We start from the raw sequence: 14,714 nt of genomic DNA on the forward strand, positions 1-14,714 counted from the left end.
TATAAGGTGAATGAAGTGCTATTATTTACAAACTTTCCATGTATCTTCTTGATGAATGGTGGATTTATGTTCAATAACAAGTCGGTATTAAGCAGCATGTAACATCTGTTTAACCTCGATTTCATTCTTGTAAATCTTTATAAAGAGATAACCACACAATGGTTTTTAATTAAAACTCATTCTTTCGCAAAAAATACTAAGCCCCACCACACGTAATGTTTAAAATAAGCATTATACTTATAGGTTATTAGCTTTGTATCGGGAAATATGCACGAGTTCTTTAGGAGCGCAATATTCTTCCGCTGAAGAACGAGTGCATATTTCCCGATGCAAAGATAAAAACCTTTTTATTACGTACGCATCTACACGTGTAAATATTATGTAAATATCATAAATATGTTCAAAAGTCTGAATAGGATTCACAATACTGAACTAAATAGAAAAAAATAGTGCAACAACACATACTGAATTATGTCACGCACCCGATATGAAATTCCGCGTCAGTGTATAGAAAAATATTGACGTTTCCGGTACCAGTGTAACTATGTAATAAAATATCAATATACCGTTATGAAAGTAATTTAGGTTTGATGTACACAATATGTCCTCCACTTCTCCAGTATATGATAAAAAAGTATGTACTACTTTAGTACACTACAAGAGCATGTGCAACCTATAGTATAATAGAAGACCATATGCTACTACAATACTATAGTACAATAAAAAGAACATGTAATACAATAGTACAATAGAACAGCGTAATTATATCACATGTTTGACGTCGTGGGAATGAAATAAAGCCATTAAATAAATTTGATAATGCACTAGTGTAATAAATCTTGATGTTTCAGCAGGAAAAGAAAGAATATTACATTTGTGTCCTTCCACGTTGAATTTATTAAACTCGTTGAATAAAATTGATATAATGTTCGGCAGAGCCTCGCATTTTATTATTTTATTCAACTCGTTTAATAAATTCAGTATAAAAAGTCACTCATGTAATATCCTCTATGTATAATTACAGCACTAAAGCACAATAAAAACAGACTCTACTGTAGTACACTATAAGAACATTCACTACTATTGTACAATAGAAGAACTAGTACTATTATAAAGTTATAGCAAAATAAGAACATGTACTGCTCTGGAACAATAAAAGAACATGTACTACTATAGTTCAATAACGGAACATGTACTACTCTAACCAAAAATTACAAGAGAAGAGTATGTGCTACGCTAGAACAATAAAAGAACATGTACTACATTTGTACAAGAGAAAAGCATGTAATATTATAATACAAGAAAAGAGCATGTACTAATTTATTACAATATAAGAACAGGTACTACTTTATTACAGTGGAAGAACATGTATTGTTATAGTAAATAAAATAATATGTACTACACTTGCACCCCTTTAAAGAAGATGGATGCATAAATTCTTAACTGAGGCAAGAGTTGTCGCTCCTTGCAACCTTTCGTAAAGTACTGATCGTTTGTCTAGGAAATCAATGTCTAGACTTTGTGTGTGTGTGTGTGTGTGTGTGTGTGCTTTCGTACTTCGAAACATGATTTGTCGGAGTAAATTCTTAGTTAGTAAAACGTCTATGTTAAATATGTCTAGAATCACTGGATATCATGTAAATCGAACTTAAAAGATAACATTGTCAAACACTACTATATCTAAATTTATGGTGATCAATGCTTGCGAGTATACAATTGTACAATGACGAACTTCATGAAACTTTTAAGAAGCTTGGGTTTGTCTGTACTGAAGTAATAACTTCATGCACCATACTGGGGAGTCGAACACTCGGTTTTGATATGTCGTGATAAAAACAACTAATGAAATAAAGATTTTTTTTTTCAAAGACTAGAAAATAAAAGCAATTACAGGCATAAGTTATGTTTTCTCTATACAACAGACACGGCTAGATTTTCAGAGAAACTGTCTCTAACGAAACTGTTTTACTTCTCTTCATATTTAAAGAAACAGTAATTGTTATCTACTACATGTTTTGGAAACAGATATCTAAACAACAAGTTCTTTAAATTTTCATATAAGGCAATTTATCTTTCAGAAAATAAAAAGATCTGCAGTTAGTCCAGAGTTGTTAGGTATTCTGCTGGTATTTTAGACCTTGGTATATTGGTATATACGGATAAAAGGTTACAAAGTGTCATAAGCTGCCTTAAAACATACTTAACAACAGGTATTAGTTGTCGTAAAACGATTATTTGGCATGTTGATAAAATCTGTCTTAGTGGACTCTTAGGGATAATGCAAATTTTTGCGAACATTGACCATTTTAACCCTTACCCTGCTAAATTTCTATAATGAACTTGTCCATCTTTCAACTTAGACAGTACCATTGACTGTTCAAAGGGGTGCTTACCAAAAAATACTGACTGAATGGCGAGGAGTGCATATCTTGATCAGACTGCACGGATGTGCAGGCTGATCAAGATCTACACTGGTCGCAAAGGCAGAATCAACTTCGAGTCGTGTCCAGCATGAAAAGGGCTAAGACGAAATCATATAATATTATTATCATTATTATTATTATTATTGTTGTTGTTGTTGTTGTTGTTATAAATGATATACATGTATATCTAATACAGTGATTTGTATATACAATGACATTCCAGCCACTCAAAGTAGATTTCTAAGGAATCAGTCTCTGAAAAGAACGAAAATTGTAATTTACTGCATCCTAATACAAGTGTTTTGGCGTCTGATCTCCTAACATCAGAGTACTTTCATACATATGACAGTTTTCCTGCGGGAGAAAATTCGAAGGCGTCTCCCACGATTTCTATGATGATAATTATCTAACATGAAGAATATAAGTGTTCTATGACCCTGAAGTTTTGCATCTGTCTGCTTGGTTTTTGAATATAAAGGGTGAATGTATTTGGTAAATTTCAGAGCAGATACCCGCAAATGACTAGATATGTTACATTTTGATTTAATGTAAGCCGCAGTAGTTTGAAAAGTTTAGTGCAGGTGTCAAGTGAATTTAAATCGACTTTCATTTTGGAGAACAGAAGTACTGAAATATACGTAAGCTGACTGTTTATATTTATGCATTTTGAAACAAACTCTATACTGTAAACAGTTATACCAGGCATCCCCTAGTTCTTTTCACGTGCAGTGTGTAACTCATCAATATATGGGTCTCGGATTAAATAGCATCCGAAAGACTAGATCAACATATCGACCCCAGTCTTTCTAGTCCGGCTTCTTGCCGCTGAACCATTACTTTCGCTCGTTCAAATACAGGATATGCATGAATAGGAGCAATTGTGAAAATAATCTAACATAATTCAAATGCTATACTAAAGTATAAGCTAACCCTATGAATAATTCAGTATGTCCTTGATGAAAATCTTCTGAAACCATATTTATACGAAAACATCTATTCAGTTTGCTAACATGAAAAGTCGAATCATCGGTGTTTAAACGTCCAAACAGTATCGGTGTTTAGAAATTCAAACTAAGGTTTTGAAAGTTCTAAATTACGATGTGGAAAAGCGGACATGTCAATGTCCGGACGAAGAAAAAGCCGACTTTGTTGAATACAGCAATGGCAGCGACAGGATAACGTAGTCATGCGATGAGATATTACATGGAATCTCATTCTGAAAATGCATGATTTTTCAGACAAAATGTGCCTGTGACTGTATACTAGTCATTACGTTATTCAAAGTATACAATCTGACAGAATTTATTTTCACAGGGAACCGATTTGGTTTTAGTGTCGACTTTTTAGGACTTTCAAGGAAATATCAATTCTACAGGATGACCCTTTAACTTAACGTCGCAGATTTTAAATCAACCAGTGCCCGAAATGATCAGCATTTACCAAGACCGCTTCCATCATGACAACTTCCTACGATAAGGCAAACCAATTATCCGAAATGACGACAAAAATCACCCCTTTGCACAAATTCTGACGTATTTAGGAAGGTTAAATATGCGGTAACAGGTTAATGCTTAGTGAGGCTGTTGCATTGTATTTGCAGATTTATTTTGATTAATTATCTAATCTTGTCTGAAAGAATGACTTTGAAATCAAGCATATAAAAATACAATACTTGCTCTTGACACTGACATTTTAATCTTTAGTGAATAAATAGCGTCTCTGAACTATTAATCCCTATGAAATAACACTCACCCGCAAATGTAAAGGTATGATCTAACCTTTTGCTTTAATATCAAATAGGAAAAAGAAAAATGTTCTACAAACATTTTAGACAGAAAACCTAAGACAATGTTATGTGTAGTCTATAAAGTAGTTACTTAAACATTTAAGATTCTGTAAATGCAAAAAGATCATGAAACGACATTTTGATCCTATTAAGTGAAAAAAAATTAAACAGACTGATGAGTACGCCTGTCAGTATATCCGCGGCATAATCTAACCACAACGGCGGACATCAAAAGAGGTTTCAAAAACAAAAATCATATCGGGTAATATGAAATCATCAAGTCTTTAAAATCGCATTGCAGGCGGTAAACCTACTAGCAGTGTAGGCGATGTAAGCGATATACTTAGCAGAGTAGGCGACGTATGCGATATACGTAGGAGTGTAGGCGATACAGGCGATATACCTGGCAGAGTAGGCGATGTGGGCGATAGACCTAGCATTGTAAGCGATGTAGGTGATATACCTAGCAGTGTAAACGATGTCGGCGATATATCTAGCAGTGTAAACGATGTGGGGGATATACGTAGCAGTATAGGCGATGTAGGCGATATACCTAGTAGTGTAAACGATGTAGGCAATATACCTAGCAGTATAAACGATGTATGTGATATACGTAGCAGTGTAAGCGATGCAGGCGTTATACCTGGCAGAGTAGGCGATGAGGGCGATATACCTAGCAGAGTAAATGATATAAGCGATATACGTAGCAGTGTAAGCGATGCAGGCGATATACCTGGCAGAGTAAGCGATGAGGGCGATATACCTAGCAGTGTAAACGACGTATGCGATATACGTAGCAGTGTAAACGATGCGAGCGATATACCTGGCAGAGTAGGTGATTTGGGCGATATACCTAGCAGTGTAAACGATGTAGGCGATATACTAGCAGCGTAAGCGATGCAGGCAATATACCTGGCAGTGTAAACGATGTAGGCCATATACATAACAGTGTAGGCGATGTAGCGATATATCTGGCAGAGTAGGCGATATAGGCGGAATACATATTGAATACGTGTTGAGCGTAGATCTATTTCAAGTTCAGCGAAGTTTCATAACGTTTGCTAACTTACAATTCATTTTGAAATTGGGGGAACGGGGAGGAGAACACAGAACAAGTGGCACAGAATATGCGTTCGACTATAACATTCGCTGTACATGTAAATCTAAAAAACACATACCTAGAACACTATACATTTTCACTAAACATACGCTGTGCATATTCCAAAATGTCACAGAGAAAAATATTTTGTCTTATCCAGTTCAGAACACTAACACTATCTACATAATAAACTTAAATTGTTCCTTGTAGGCCACTCTCGTCCGTTGACCGTTATTGCGCCACTAAGTCTCGGATTGGACTTTTTGTCGCCAAGTATGACAGTGGACAACCGTCAGTATAGTACATTTCAAAACAGTTGCATTATAAAAAAAGGTTAAGGAACTTTCTTCCCAAACGGTATTGTGCCGATATTACATTTTACGGACATGTGCTTTGCAATTTTGTAGAATAATGCTGGTGACCTCGTAGATTACTTTCAAATGTTATAAAATCGTCTGAGGGTCTAACGTATGCTGACATACACTGAAAGGAACACTTAATTTTCAAAATGGGCTGGTAATACTAAATTTTATTGGCTGCCTCTAGTGATTAATTAAATGATTTAATTAAGGTCGGTTTACACATTACTTCATTTAAGTCAGTTTATATAATATTACTTAATTAAGGTCAGTTTACATAACATTACTACATCTAAGTCGGTTTATATAATATTAATTATATTCGGCTGATGTATATCCTCAGCTGACCTTATTGCTTGTGCAGGCTACTAGGGCTTAATCTTATTACTAAATTAAAGTCATGAAGATTAAGAATACCCCTCGTTGAACATACTAGTTTAACAGCCGGAGCTAATCAGATTATCAATTAAAGTCGTATTATAAGAATACATGTGCGCTTCAATTATTCTGTACACTTAACCTTTACCCTGCTAAATTTCTAAAATGGACATGTCCATCATCCAATTTGGACAGTACCATTTACTTTTCAAAGGGGTGTTCACTGAAAATTTATTGATCTTGGTTGATCTTGGTCTGCACTAGTCGCAAAGGCAGATTCACTTGCCGTCAGCATGTTAAAGGTTAACATCAACCTTAACTTGATTTTTACACGTCAACAATACACACATTATTCTTTAGTGCAACGTCTCTGTGACAATATTTGACACGTGGAAACCATATCTATTGTTTTTCTAATGAAATTTAGACAATAAAAATCAAGAGAAAAAATGATTTCATGAGCTAATTTCTTCTCTTTTGTCGAAAAACGGGGATATCAGTACAGACCGCTTTATTTGGAGCATATGATAACATCATTTAGAACTTTAACTATATATATATGCACATTTCATCGTAAAATCCTAAAGTGTATCAAGTTATCATCACAGTTTGTGCTATGTTTTGGGGATCAGTTTTGATGAATACAAATACCTTAGTAAGGGTAAATCTTACAGTAATTTGATATAAAAATCCGATTTTCTGAGAAGGGAATTTTCGGGTTACAGGGGTATTTTTGCATTAAAAGAATGAGTAAGAAGTTCGGGCCAAATACTAGTAATTCGTTCGGTTTAGAGAGGTTTTCGGGTAAGAGGGGTTCAGACTAGGAAAGTTCCACGGTATCTTTAATGCATAATTGATATACTAGTATTATCACGTAAAGAAACGCTTGAACCTTCCGAAAAAAAAATGAAACTGGCCTATTTCACTGACTACTCATTCTCGCATACCAGTCTCGGGATTTTGACGAACCTCTGATGGATGAGAATGCTGACTACTTAAAAGATAGAATGCTGGTTTTATGGCATTATAGCATTACAGTCTCTATTCTATTGAAATGAATTCGCCAATGATGTATTATCTTCTGTTAAATCTGAAGGAATTTGGTTATGTCATATGAAATGCAAACTTTAGAATTGAACCATTTCTATTTCATTTGTTTGTAAATGTTATGTCTTTTATAATCTGTTACATTGTGTTGAACGTTTCCTTTTATTTAATTCACATCAAGTGTCAAAAGATTATCTCACTTTAATGTATCAGGAGGATAGCAAAAACGTTTGCAAAATTACAAATGTACATAATTCAAACCTATCAACAGGGATTCACGCTTCCTTATAAATATCATTCTATGAGATAACTTGATTTGTCAAATCGTAAGTAAAATCTAAAACTGGATTTAGATATATTTCTTATCTAGATATGGTGACAAAATCTAACAACGCTACTGATATGCTTGCTATCGAAATAGGAAGGCGAGTTATTGAAACAGGAGGGCGTGTTGGTCTTGACTGGGTAAAATGTAAATGTTATCCTATAGAGCCAGAATATCATTTTAATGTTGCGGTATTCTGATATTTATGCTACTTATACATCTATCAAAACATGCAGAAATTCAAAAGCAAGCAATATTACAAAATATTACAAGTTAACAGTTGTGAACATCTGAAGGTATCTTTCAAATTAAGAACAGAAAAAGAGTAATTCAGAAGGTTATTCTATGTATTTTTGTGCAATATATTAGCTAATTTACACATAGCTGGGAAGGTCTAGCTGCACGGGGTTGCTATGCTCATTTATAATCGTCATATACAAAGTAAAGATCAGTTAGAAAATTGCATGCATGTTTGTCTTATATTGTTGTACAAAATGGTGAAATTTCATTGCAGTACCATTATTTGTAATTGCGATATCGACGGTGTTCACGAATTTATTGATCAACCCTCGCATATCTCTGTTCATATACTGACGTCCCAAGGGATCCAGCACATGGATAGATTGTGTTTAAATGTGGGTGACACGAATTTATTGATCAACACCCTCGCATATCTCTGTTCATATACTGACGTCCCAAGGGATCCAGCACATGGATAGATTGTGTTTAAATGTGGGTGACACGAATTTATTGATCAACCCTCGCATATCTCTGTTCATATACTGACGTCCCAAGGGATCCAGCACAAGGATGGATTGTGTTTAAATGTGGGTGTTACGAATTTATTGATCAACCCTCGCATATCTCTGTTCATATACTGACGTCCCAAGGGATCCAGCACAAGGATGGATTGTGTTTAAATGTGGGTGACACGAATTTATTGATCAACCCTCGCATATCTCTGTTCATATACTGACGTCCTAAGGGAACCAGCACATGGATGGATTGTGTTTAAATGTGGGTGACACGAATTTATTGATCAACCCTCGCATATCTCTGTTCATATACTGACGTCCTAAGGGATCCAGCACATTGATGGATTGTGTTTAAATGTGGGTGACACGAATTTATTGATCAACTCTCGTATATCTCTGTCCATATACAGACGTCCAAATGGGTCCGACACATGGGTGGATTGTGTTTAAATGTGGGTGATTTGAGTTTAATGACTTATTTTGTAAAATTATCAAATTCCAATACTACTATGACTACTCCCTAGGGGACAAAAAAGTCATTTAACTCAATTCACCCACACTCTAACAAATCCACCCATGTGCCGGACCCATTTGGCTAAAATAAAGGATAGATTCTGTTAAAAGTCTTGCAAATCGTGCTGTAACAGAAAAAAAATAAGTAAGTTATAATTAGTGAAGATTTTACTATTTGCTTAAGCTCGTATCAAGCACACAGAAATTAGAACTTCAAATACAAACTTCAAGTAGGCACTATTTATTTAAGATATATGCTGTGGTTAATTGCATAAAAGTTCACAATCTGAAAAAAAAAAATAATGAAACGCCCATTTTCTGAAAAAGAGCTATTTCATCCAAAACGAATGATCATGGGTGAAATATTTATGAAAAATGTGGGGTACACTTCGCTAAAACTTTTTTGTAGGCTTAGGTGACTAGTTACTTTCCATCTCTTTCAAGCTATGCAGTTTCATGTCTCCTGACATGGAAAAAGCATGCATAATTAGTGCAGGTAGAAATTTTATTTGTTAGTGGTCATTGCTTTGAAAAGAAAGATCAAATCCAATAATGCCCCGGGGAAATGGTGAAATTTTCTGCAACAAACAGACGATTTTTCTTTAAAAGTTGAAACCCAAAGACTTTCACGAGATGAATTACGTTGATAAAACTAATAATGGGAAGACAAAAGGTCTCTGCAGCCTAAATATATGCATCAACGTATGGCGCCTAGATATAAGAGAAAATAAAGAATGTACGATACATGACTGTGTTATTCTGTTTTGCAGGTAACATAGATAAATTACTTTTTCATTGCAATGAAATACCCTGAGTAGGATTAAGTTCATTCATCAACTTACATTCTATAAACAGGTTGTTTCCCTTGATTAAAAGTCTGTGAAGCATGGTGTATATGAGCCGTGCCATGAGAAAACCAACATAGTGGGTATGCGACCAGCATGGATCCAGACCAGCCTGCGCATCCGCGCAGTCTGGTCAGGCTCCTTGCTGTTCGCTTTTAAAGCCTATTGGAATTGGAGAAACTGTTAGCGAACAGCATGGATCCTGACCAGACTGCGTGGATGCGCAGGCTGGTCTGGATCCATGCTGGTCGCATACCCACTATGTTGGTTTTCCCGTGGCACGGCTCATGTAATCATGCCTAATCCGATTGTGAGATGATAGTTTAAATCATCAGACGGTATAGTTTAATACTGGTCTTTTTAAATTCCACCTTTGTGAAGACCGTGTCTCTTCATTTCGGAAACAGTTTCTGTGCTCAAGCTCAAGTATTTGGCTTGTGACAATTCTATATTCGGAGACTTCTATAATCGTGTCGTTGCTCAGGGATTTTTTCTAGTTTTACAAAACATATTTCAACGCAATAAATGATTCATTTCTAACTGAATGTGCACGGTATGACTTGAATCAGGGTATGAATACAAATGTACTTCTAAATATTGTGCGATACACATTTTTTATATAAATTTATTCCTCTGTACATATAAAGGTGATAGCAAACAGGTAGAAGGAAACTTATGTTCAAAACTCGCATAAAATTCAAAACTTCAGAAATGTGTGGTGCGTGAAACCAGACAGTGTCACTAATCAACTATCATGTGTTAAACTATCATTTGTCTACCTAGATATTTTACAGACAATTGTAAGAAAAGTTTTAAAAAATGTAGTTATATAACGCACAATATCAGTAATATATACATATTAGTTTGTTTAATAAATAATAAAAAAATAACAAATAACTGTGTCAAAAACAATTTATGATTCGGCACCACGACAATTGGGAATCGTGTTCCGCCATCATTGTATCATCGCGTCGCCCTGCAGACTGGTAAGGGTGTCAGTGCAATAGTACGATCACAATGCGATGATATGATACGAAGACGCGAAACTATAATGCGATAGTACGACACGAAGACGCGAAACTACAATGCGATAGTACGACACGAAGACGCGAAACTACAATGCGAAAGTACGACACGAAGACGCGAAACTACAATGCGAAAGTACGACACGAAGACGCGAAACTACAATGCGATAGTAAGATACGAAGACGCGGAACTACAATGCGATATTACGACACAAAGACACAAAATACAATGCGATAGTACGATACGAAGACGCGAAACTACAGTACGATGGCCCCATATAATCCAATGCGAAAACGTGATATTAAAATTGCACTTTTCCCATCATGTTTTCGCGTTTTCGCGATAACAGTATCGCACTATTGCATTTTCGCACTGTAGTGTTTTCGCAATATCGCCCTAGATCTCAATGCGATATTACAATGCAGAACTACTATCTTAACATTTACGCCACGTTATATCGCCATTGGTCGAAATGACGATAGTGCGTTAATACGGTGCGAAAACGCGGAAGGAAAGTGCGAAATCTATGTCAATATCTAGTTTTCGCATCAAATTATCAAGTCATTGAATCATATTTTAGCGTATTGGCATCGTAAATGTCACGCAATCGCCCTGACCCTGATCAAACTACAGGGCAAAAGGGCGAAATTTCAATGGCTCCAACGGTACACCGTAATAATTCGGTGTTTCCTGTACTTTTTTTGAATTGATGGTCTCTGACCTAACGGCCCCTGGTAACCCGAACGTCAGTGTGTTCTGACGTTGACGTCATGCAGCAACGTCATTATGGCGGGTGAAAGGGTGCTGAATCATTTTCAGATATACATTCATATACTGATGGCATTGTTAAGGGGAAAACACAACTGATGCTTAAAAGTTGTTTTTTTTTTTTTTTCAAATGTGTAAAATGAAAATGAAGCGAAGGTATATAATAAAAAGGTCAATTAACGGCTGGTTGTGCCTTCTAGCTATAATGACATACCTAAAGTTAGTTTCATAATGGCCTTCGTGCTAAAGCCCTCTGACAATTATGACTCCAGGTGTACCATTATGGCAAGAAGGCACAATCCAGTCGTGTATTAACCTCTTATTAACACTTCACTCTTTACACAACGAATTAATTGCGATTTGGCAGAACCCATTCGGATTAAAAGTACAGTGTTAATCTACCTTGGCTTCTTCTTTTTAAATCCTTTGATATTTCAAAGTAAAACTCATTTTCTAATTCCACTCGGTATAGCATTTCTTGGCGGTATGGAATATTCTATGAGTTTAGAGACTTCCGCTAAGCATGATAATAAAAATAATGGACAACATGCTAAAAGGTGTGTTATACGTACATGTATATAACGTTGTTTAATATCCTATGAAGCATGCTTATTTTTTTTTCTTTTTAAAGCTGTAAAATATAAAACACAATTGGGGGCTTCTATTCTTCATACATTTAAATGCTATTTAAGTCAAATGTCAGATAAGTGGAATAAATCTGATAAGTGGAATAAATCTATCTATTTCTCAGGTACAATGCATTATAAATCACATGTGTATAGCGTAAGAGAAGCGTCAAGATCAAAGAAAAACTACATCTTGAGGTTGAGATATCTACTCGGGCACATGTGCACGTGCATACAGCCAACCTGAACACATTCAGTAATAAGTCGCAAAATTTAGGTAGAGATGAACGTTTCAAGCGTAAAGGAAATAAATATTCTTCGTGCATCCATACATATATGAAAACTTTTTACGCATCATGCATGCTTGAAAATTCTTCACGTATTATGCATGCATGAAAATTCTTCATGCATCCATACATGCATAGTGACCCATCCAAGTAGTAGAACTCTCAACCGACAAACTACTTAACTTATCGTAAAAAAACTAACATATTACCTTTTCGTTTGTGTTTCCATTATTTTTTCCAAAGTTTTCTTGTGTTATCCGAGTTTTGTATTCTCTATACATTATTATATACAACCACTCAGTGAATGTTTCACACACAGCACGTGCTCGAAAATTTGTAACTTGCGTAAAGTACTTATTCACTTCTCGTAATATTTGCTTAGAAAATAGAAAAACTCCCTGAATCCCTTAATTCACATTTTTGTGATAAAAATAAAATCTAGAAATTAAACAACATCCAACCACCTGTCACTATGTGTAAATGTGGTAACATGGTATTATCCAAGAAACATAACTCTTCCGACAAAGTTTGAGCAAAGTATTTTAACTTCCTTATTTGCGTACAGATTCTCGGAAGACATAAAAATCAGAGAAGAGATGTAATCCTTTCAACCAAAATGTTGACCGTCACGGGTAGACACCTTTTTAGTTTGAATTCATTGACCCTGTACTTAAAAGCGCTATTCCTTGGTAACTACATCTGATGGCATGAATATATCGTCAAAACAAGCAATACGCCTGATAATATTGATATAACACTTGAAATATTATCCCGTCATTCATAAAAGTATATTTACATATTCTGTTAAAACCAAATCTTAATCACACTTCACTGAATTTATGCCTACCGATAATCATGTTTGCTTTTATTCAAACTTTTTTCCCACTTTCGTTTAATAGCAGGTTTACAAGTTGTCCGGGCGGATCGTCCGCTATTTCATTTAATTAAGTCCATTTGGTTGAGATACGTTCGGACAATGGCATATCAAACGTTGTTAAATTATATATCCATGTTTTTATTATCATCCATTGTGTAAAATTTGTTATTTAACAAATAATCAAGGCCTTCGAGTGGTTTGTTGTCTAATTTATCACGGTTCAGGGTTCAGATGCGCAGGAATTGAACCATGAGGGTGTTAGCCCGAGTGGTTTAATATCTAAGTATCTGAACGATGAAACGTGTTAAATTAGACGACAAACCACAACTTGATTGTTTTCATTCTTACATGTTCAATGTAATATTTTGATAAAAAAAATGGCTGGGCTTCATTTATTCGAGTAGAAAAGAGCCGGACGTCATGTGGCAATTTGACGTCATAATTGACGTCATAATGATCTCTTAGTCCGTGCGTCAACCGTTGTTTATCAGACTTGAAATTCTTTTTTGTTTAACTGGCAATCAAATCGAGTCATGTAAGAATATTCTATACTTTATTATTTCTATGCAATACATTTCTGACTAAAGAAATAATATTTCCGAGTAGATTTGAAGGAATTACATTACGAGGGCGAAGCGATGTTTTCGTTGAAGTTCTCGTCTCACCTTAAAGGGTGTGAGGTTGGGCGGCTCACCTTAAGAGGTGTAAGGTTGGTCGGATTGAAGTTGCGCGGGAAGGTGAACGTTATTGTTTGAGATGTTTCCGTGCAAAGTAGACAGATGTAACCGGCAATGCCTATGAGTGGACAGGATGTGAGGTGGCAGAGGTGGAACGTGTATTTGCACTTAAAATTATGGGAGTCAGTAGTGCAAAGAAGTCGACGGGCAAGGGTAACCAGCCTTTCTGTGCCCATAACACGCTACTTCAGGTGTTCTACTATCGTTTTTGACCAGACGTTGAAGAAAGGTAGCTAGTCAGCGGCCCACCAATTACAATTGTCCCGGAAACGTCATTCTTGCACACCGGACTGGCGTATCTCTCGTGCATATTTCTCGATACAAAGCTAATAACCTATAGTCATTTGCAGATTTATACGGGACAGGTCTCACTACGTCTGCAATTTTTGCAGTTTTGCCTCAAATTTAGTGTTTTATGTCCTGGAACAAATATTTTACTCGTTCTGTCATAGCTAATGCTAAGCTAAGTGTATGTAATACATTCGCTTTACTATTTCATATCATTTCTCAAAATAATATTTTTATGATTTATATCGCACTGGTATCAACGCCTTTGCGTTGATGTTTCATTTACCATGCCCTGTCCATACAGAGAGCATGACAAATTCAGAAAGCAAGGTAAAACTCCTCGACGGTTCTCTAAAGGTTCGGTCTTTTTACAGTTGTTTAAAAACAAAAATCTTACACATTTGACTATTATATAAATCATATAGAAACTTGTTCTTAGGTTTGAATTAAATTAAAACTACCGTTTTAAACGAACTTTTAAGCGACGATACGCATGAAACATGCGTCATAAAAACATCACACAAGCGATATGAAATCTGAGTGTCGTTACAGAATAACCTAGCGGAGTAAGAACG

At 35.6% G+C, this 14,714-nt stretch overlaps 1 protein-coding gene across 1 annotated transcript in view; it reads right to left on the reverse strand.

Annotated features, from left to right (window-relative positions):
- LOC123523048 (high affinity cAMP-specific and IBMX-insensitive 3',5'-cyclic phosphodiesterase 8B-like) overlaps positions 1-12,961 on the reverse strand; it is a 292,542-nt gene extending 279,581 nt beyond the window's left edge. The window contains exon 1 of the mRNA XM_053549385.1: positions 12,447-12,961. Coding sequence (XP_053405360.1) covers positions 12,447-12,518 — 72 coding nt within the window. The 5' untranslated portion in view covers positions 12,519-12,961. The remainder of the gene's footprint in view (positions 1-12,446) is intronic.
- Positions 12,962-14,714: the final 1,753 nt, after the last annotated feature.

Source organism: Mercenaria mercenaria, chromosome 8 (assembly GCF_021730395.1).
Source record: "Mercenaria mercenaria strain notata chromosome 8, MADL_Memer_1, whole genome shotgun sequence".
Lineage (NCBI taxonomy): Eukaryota > Metazoa > Mollusca > Bivalvia > Venerida > Veneridae > Mercenaria > Mercenaria mercenaria.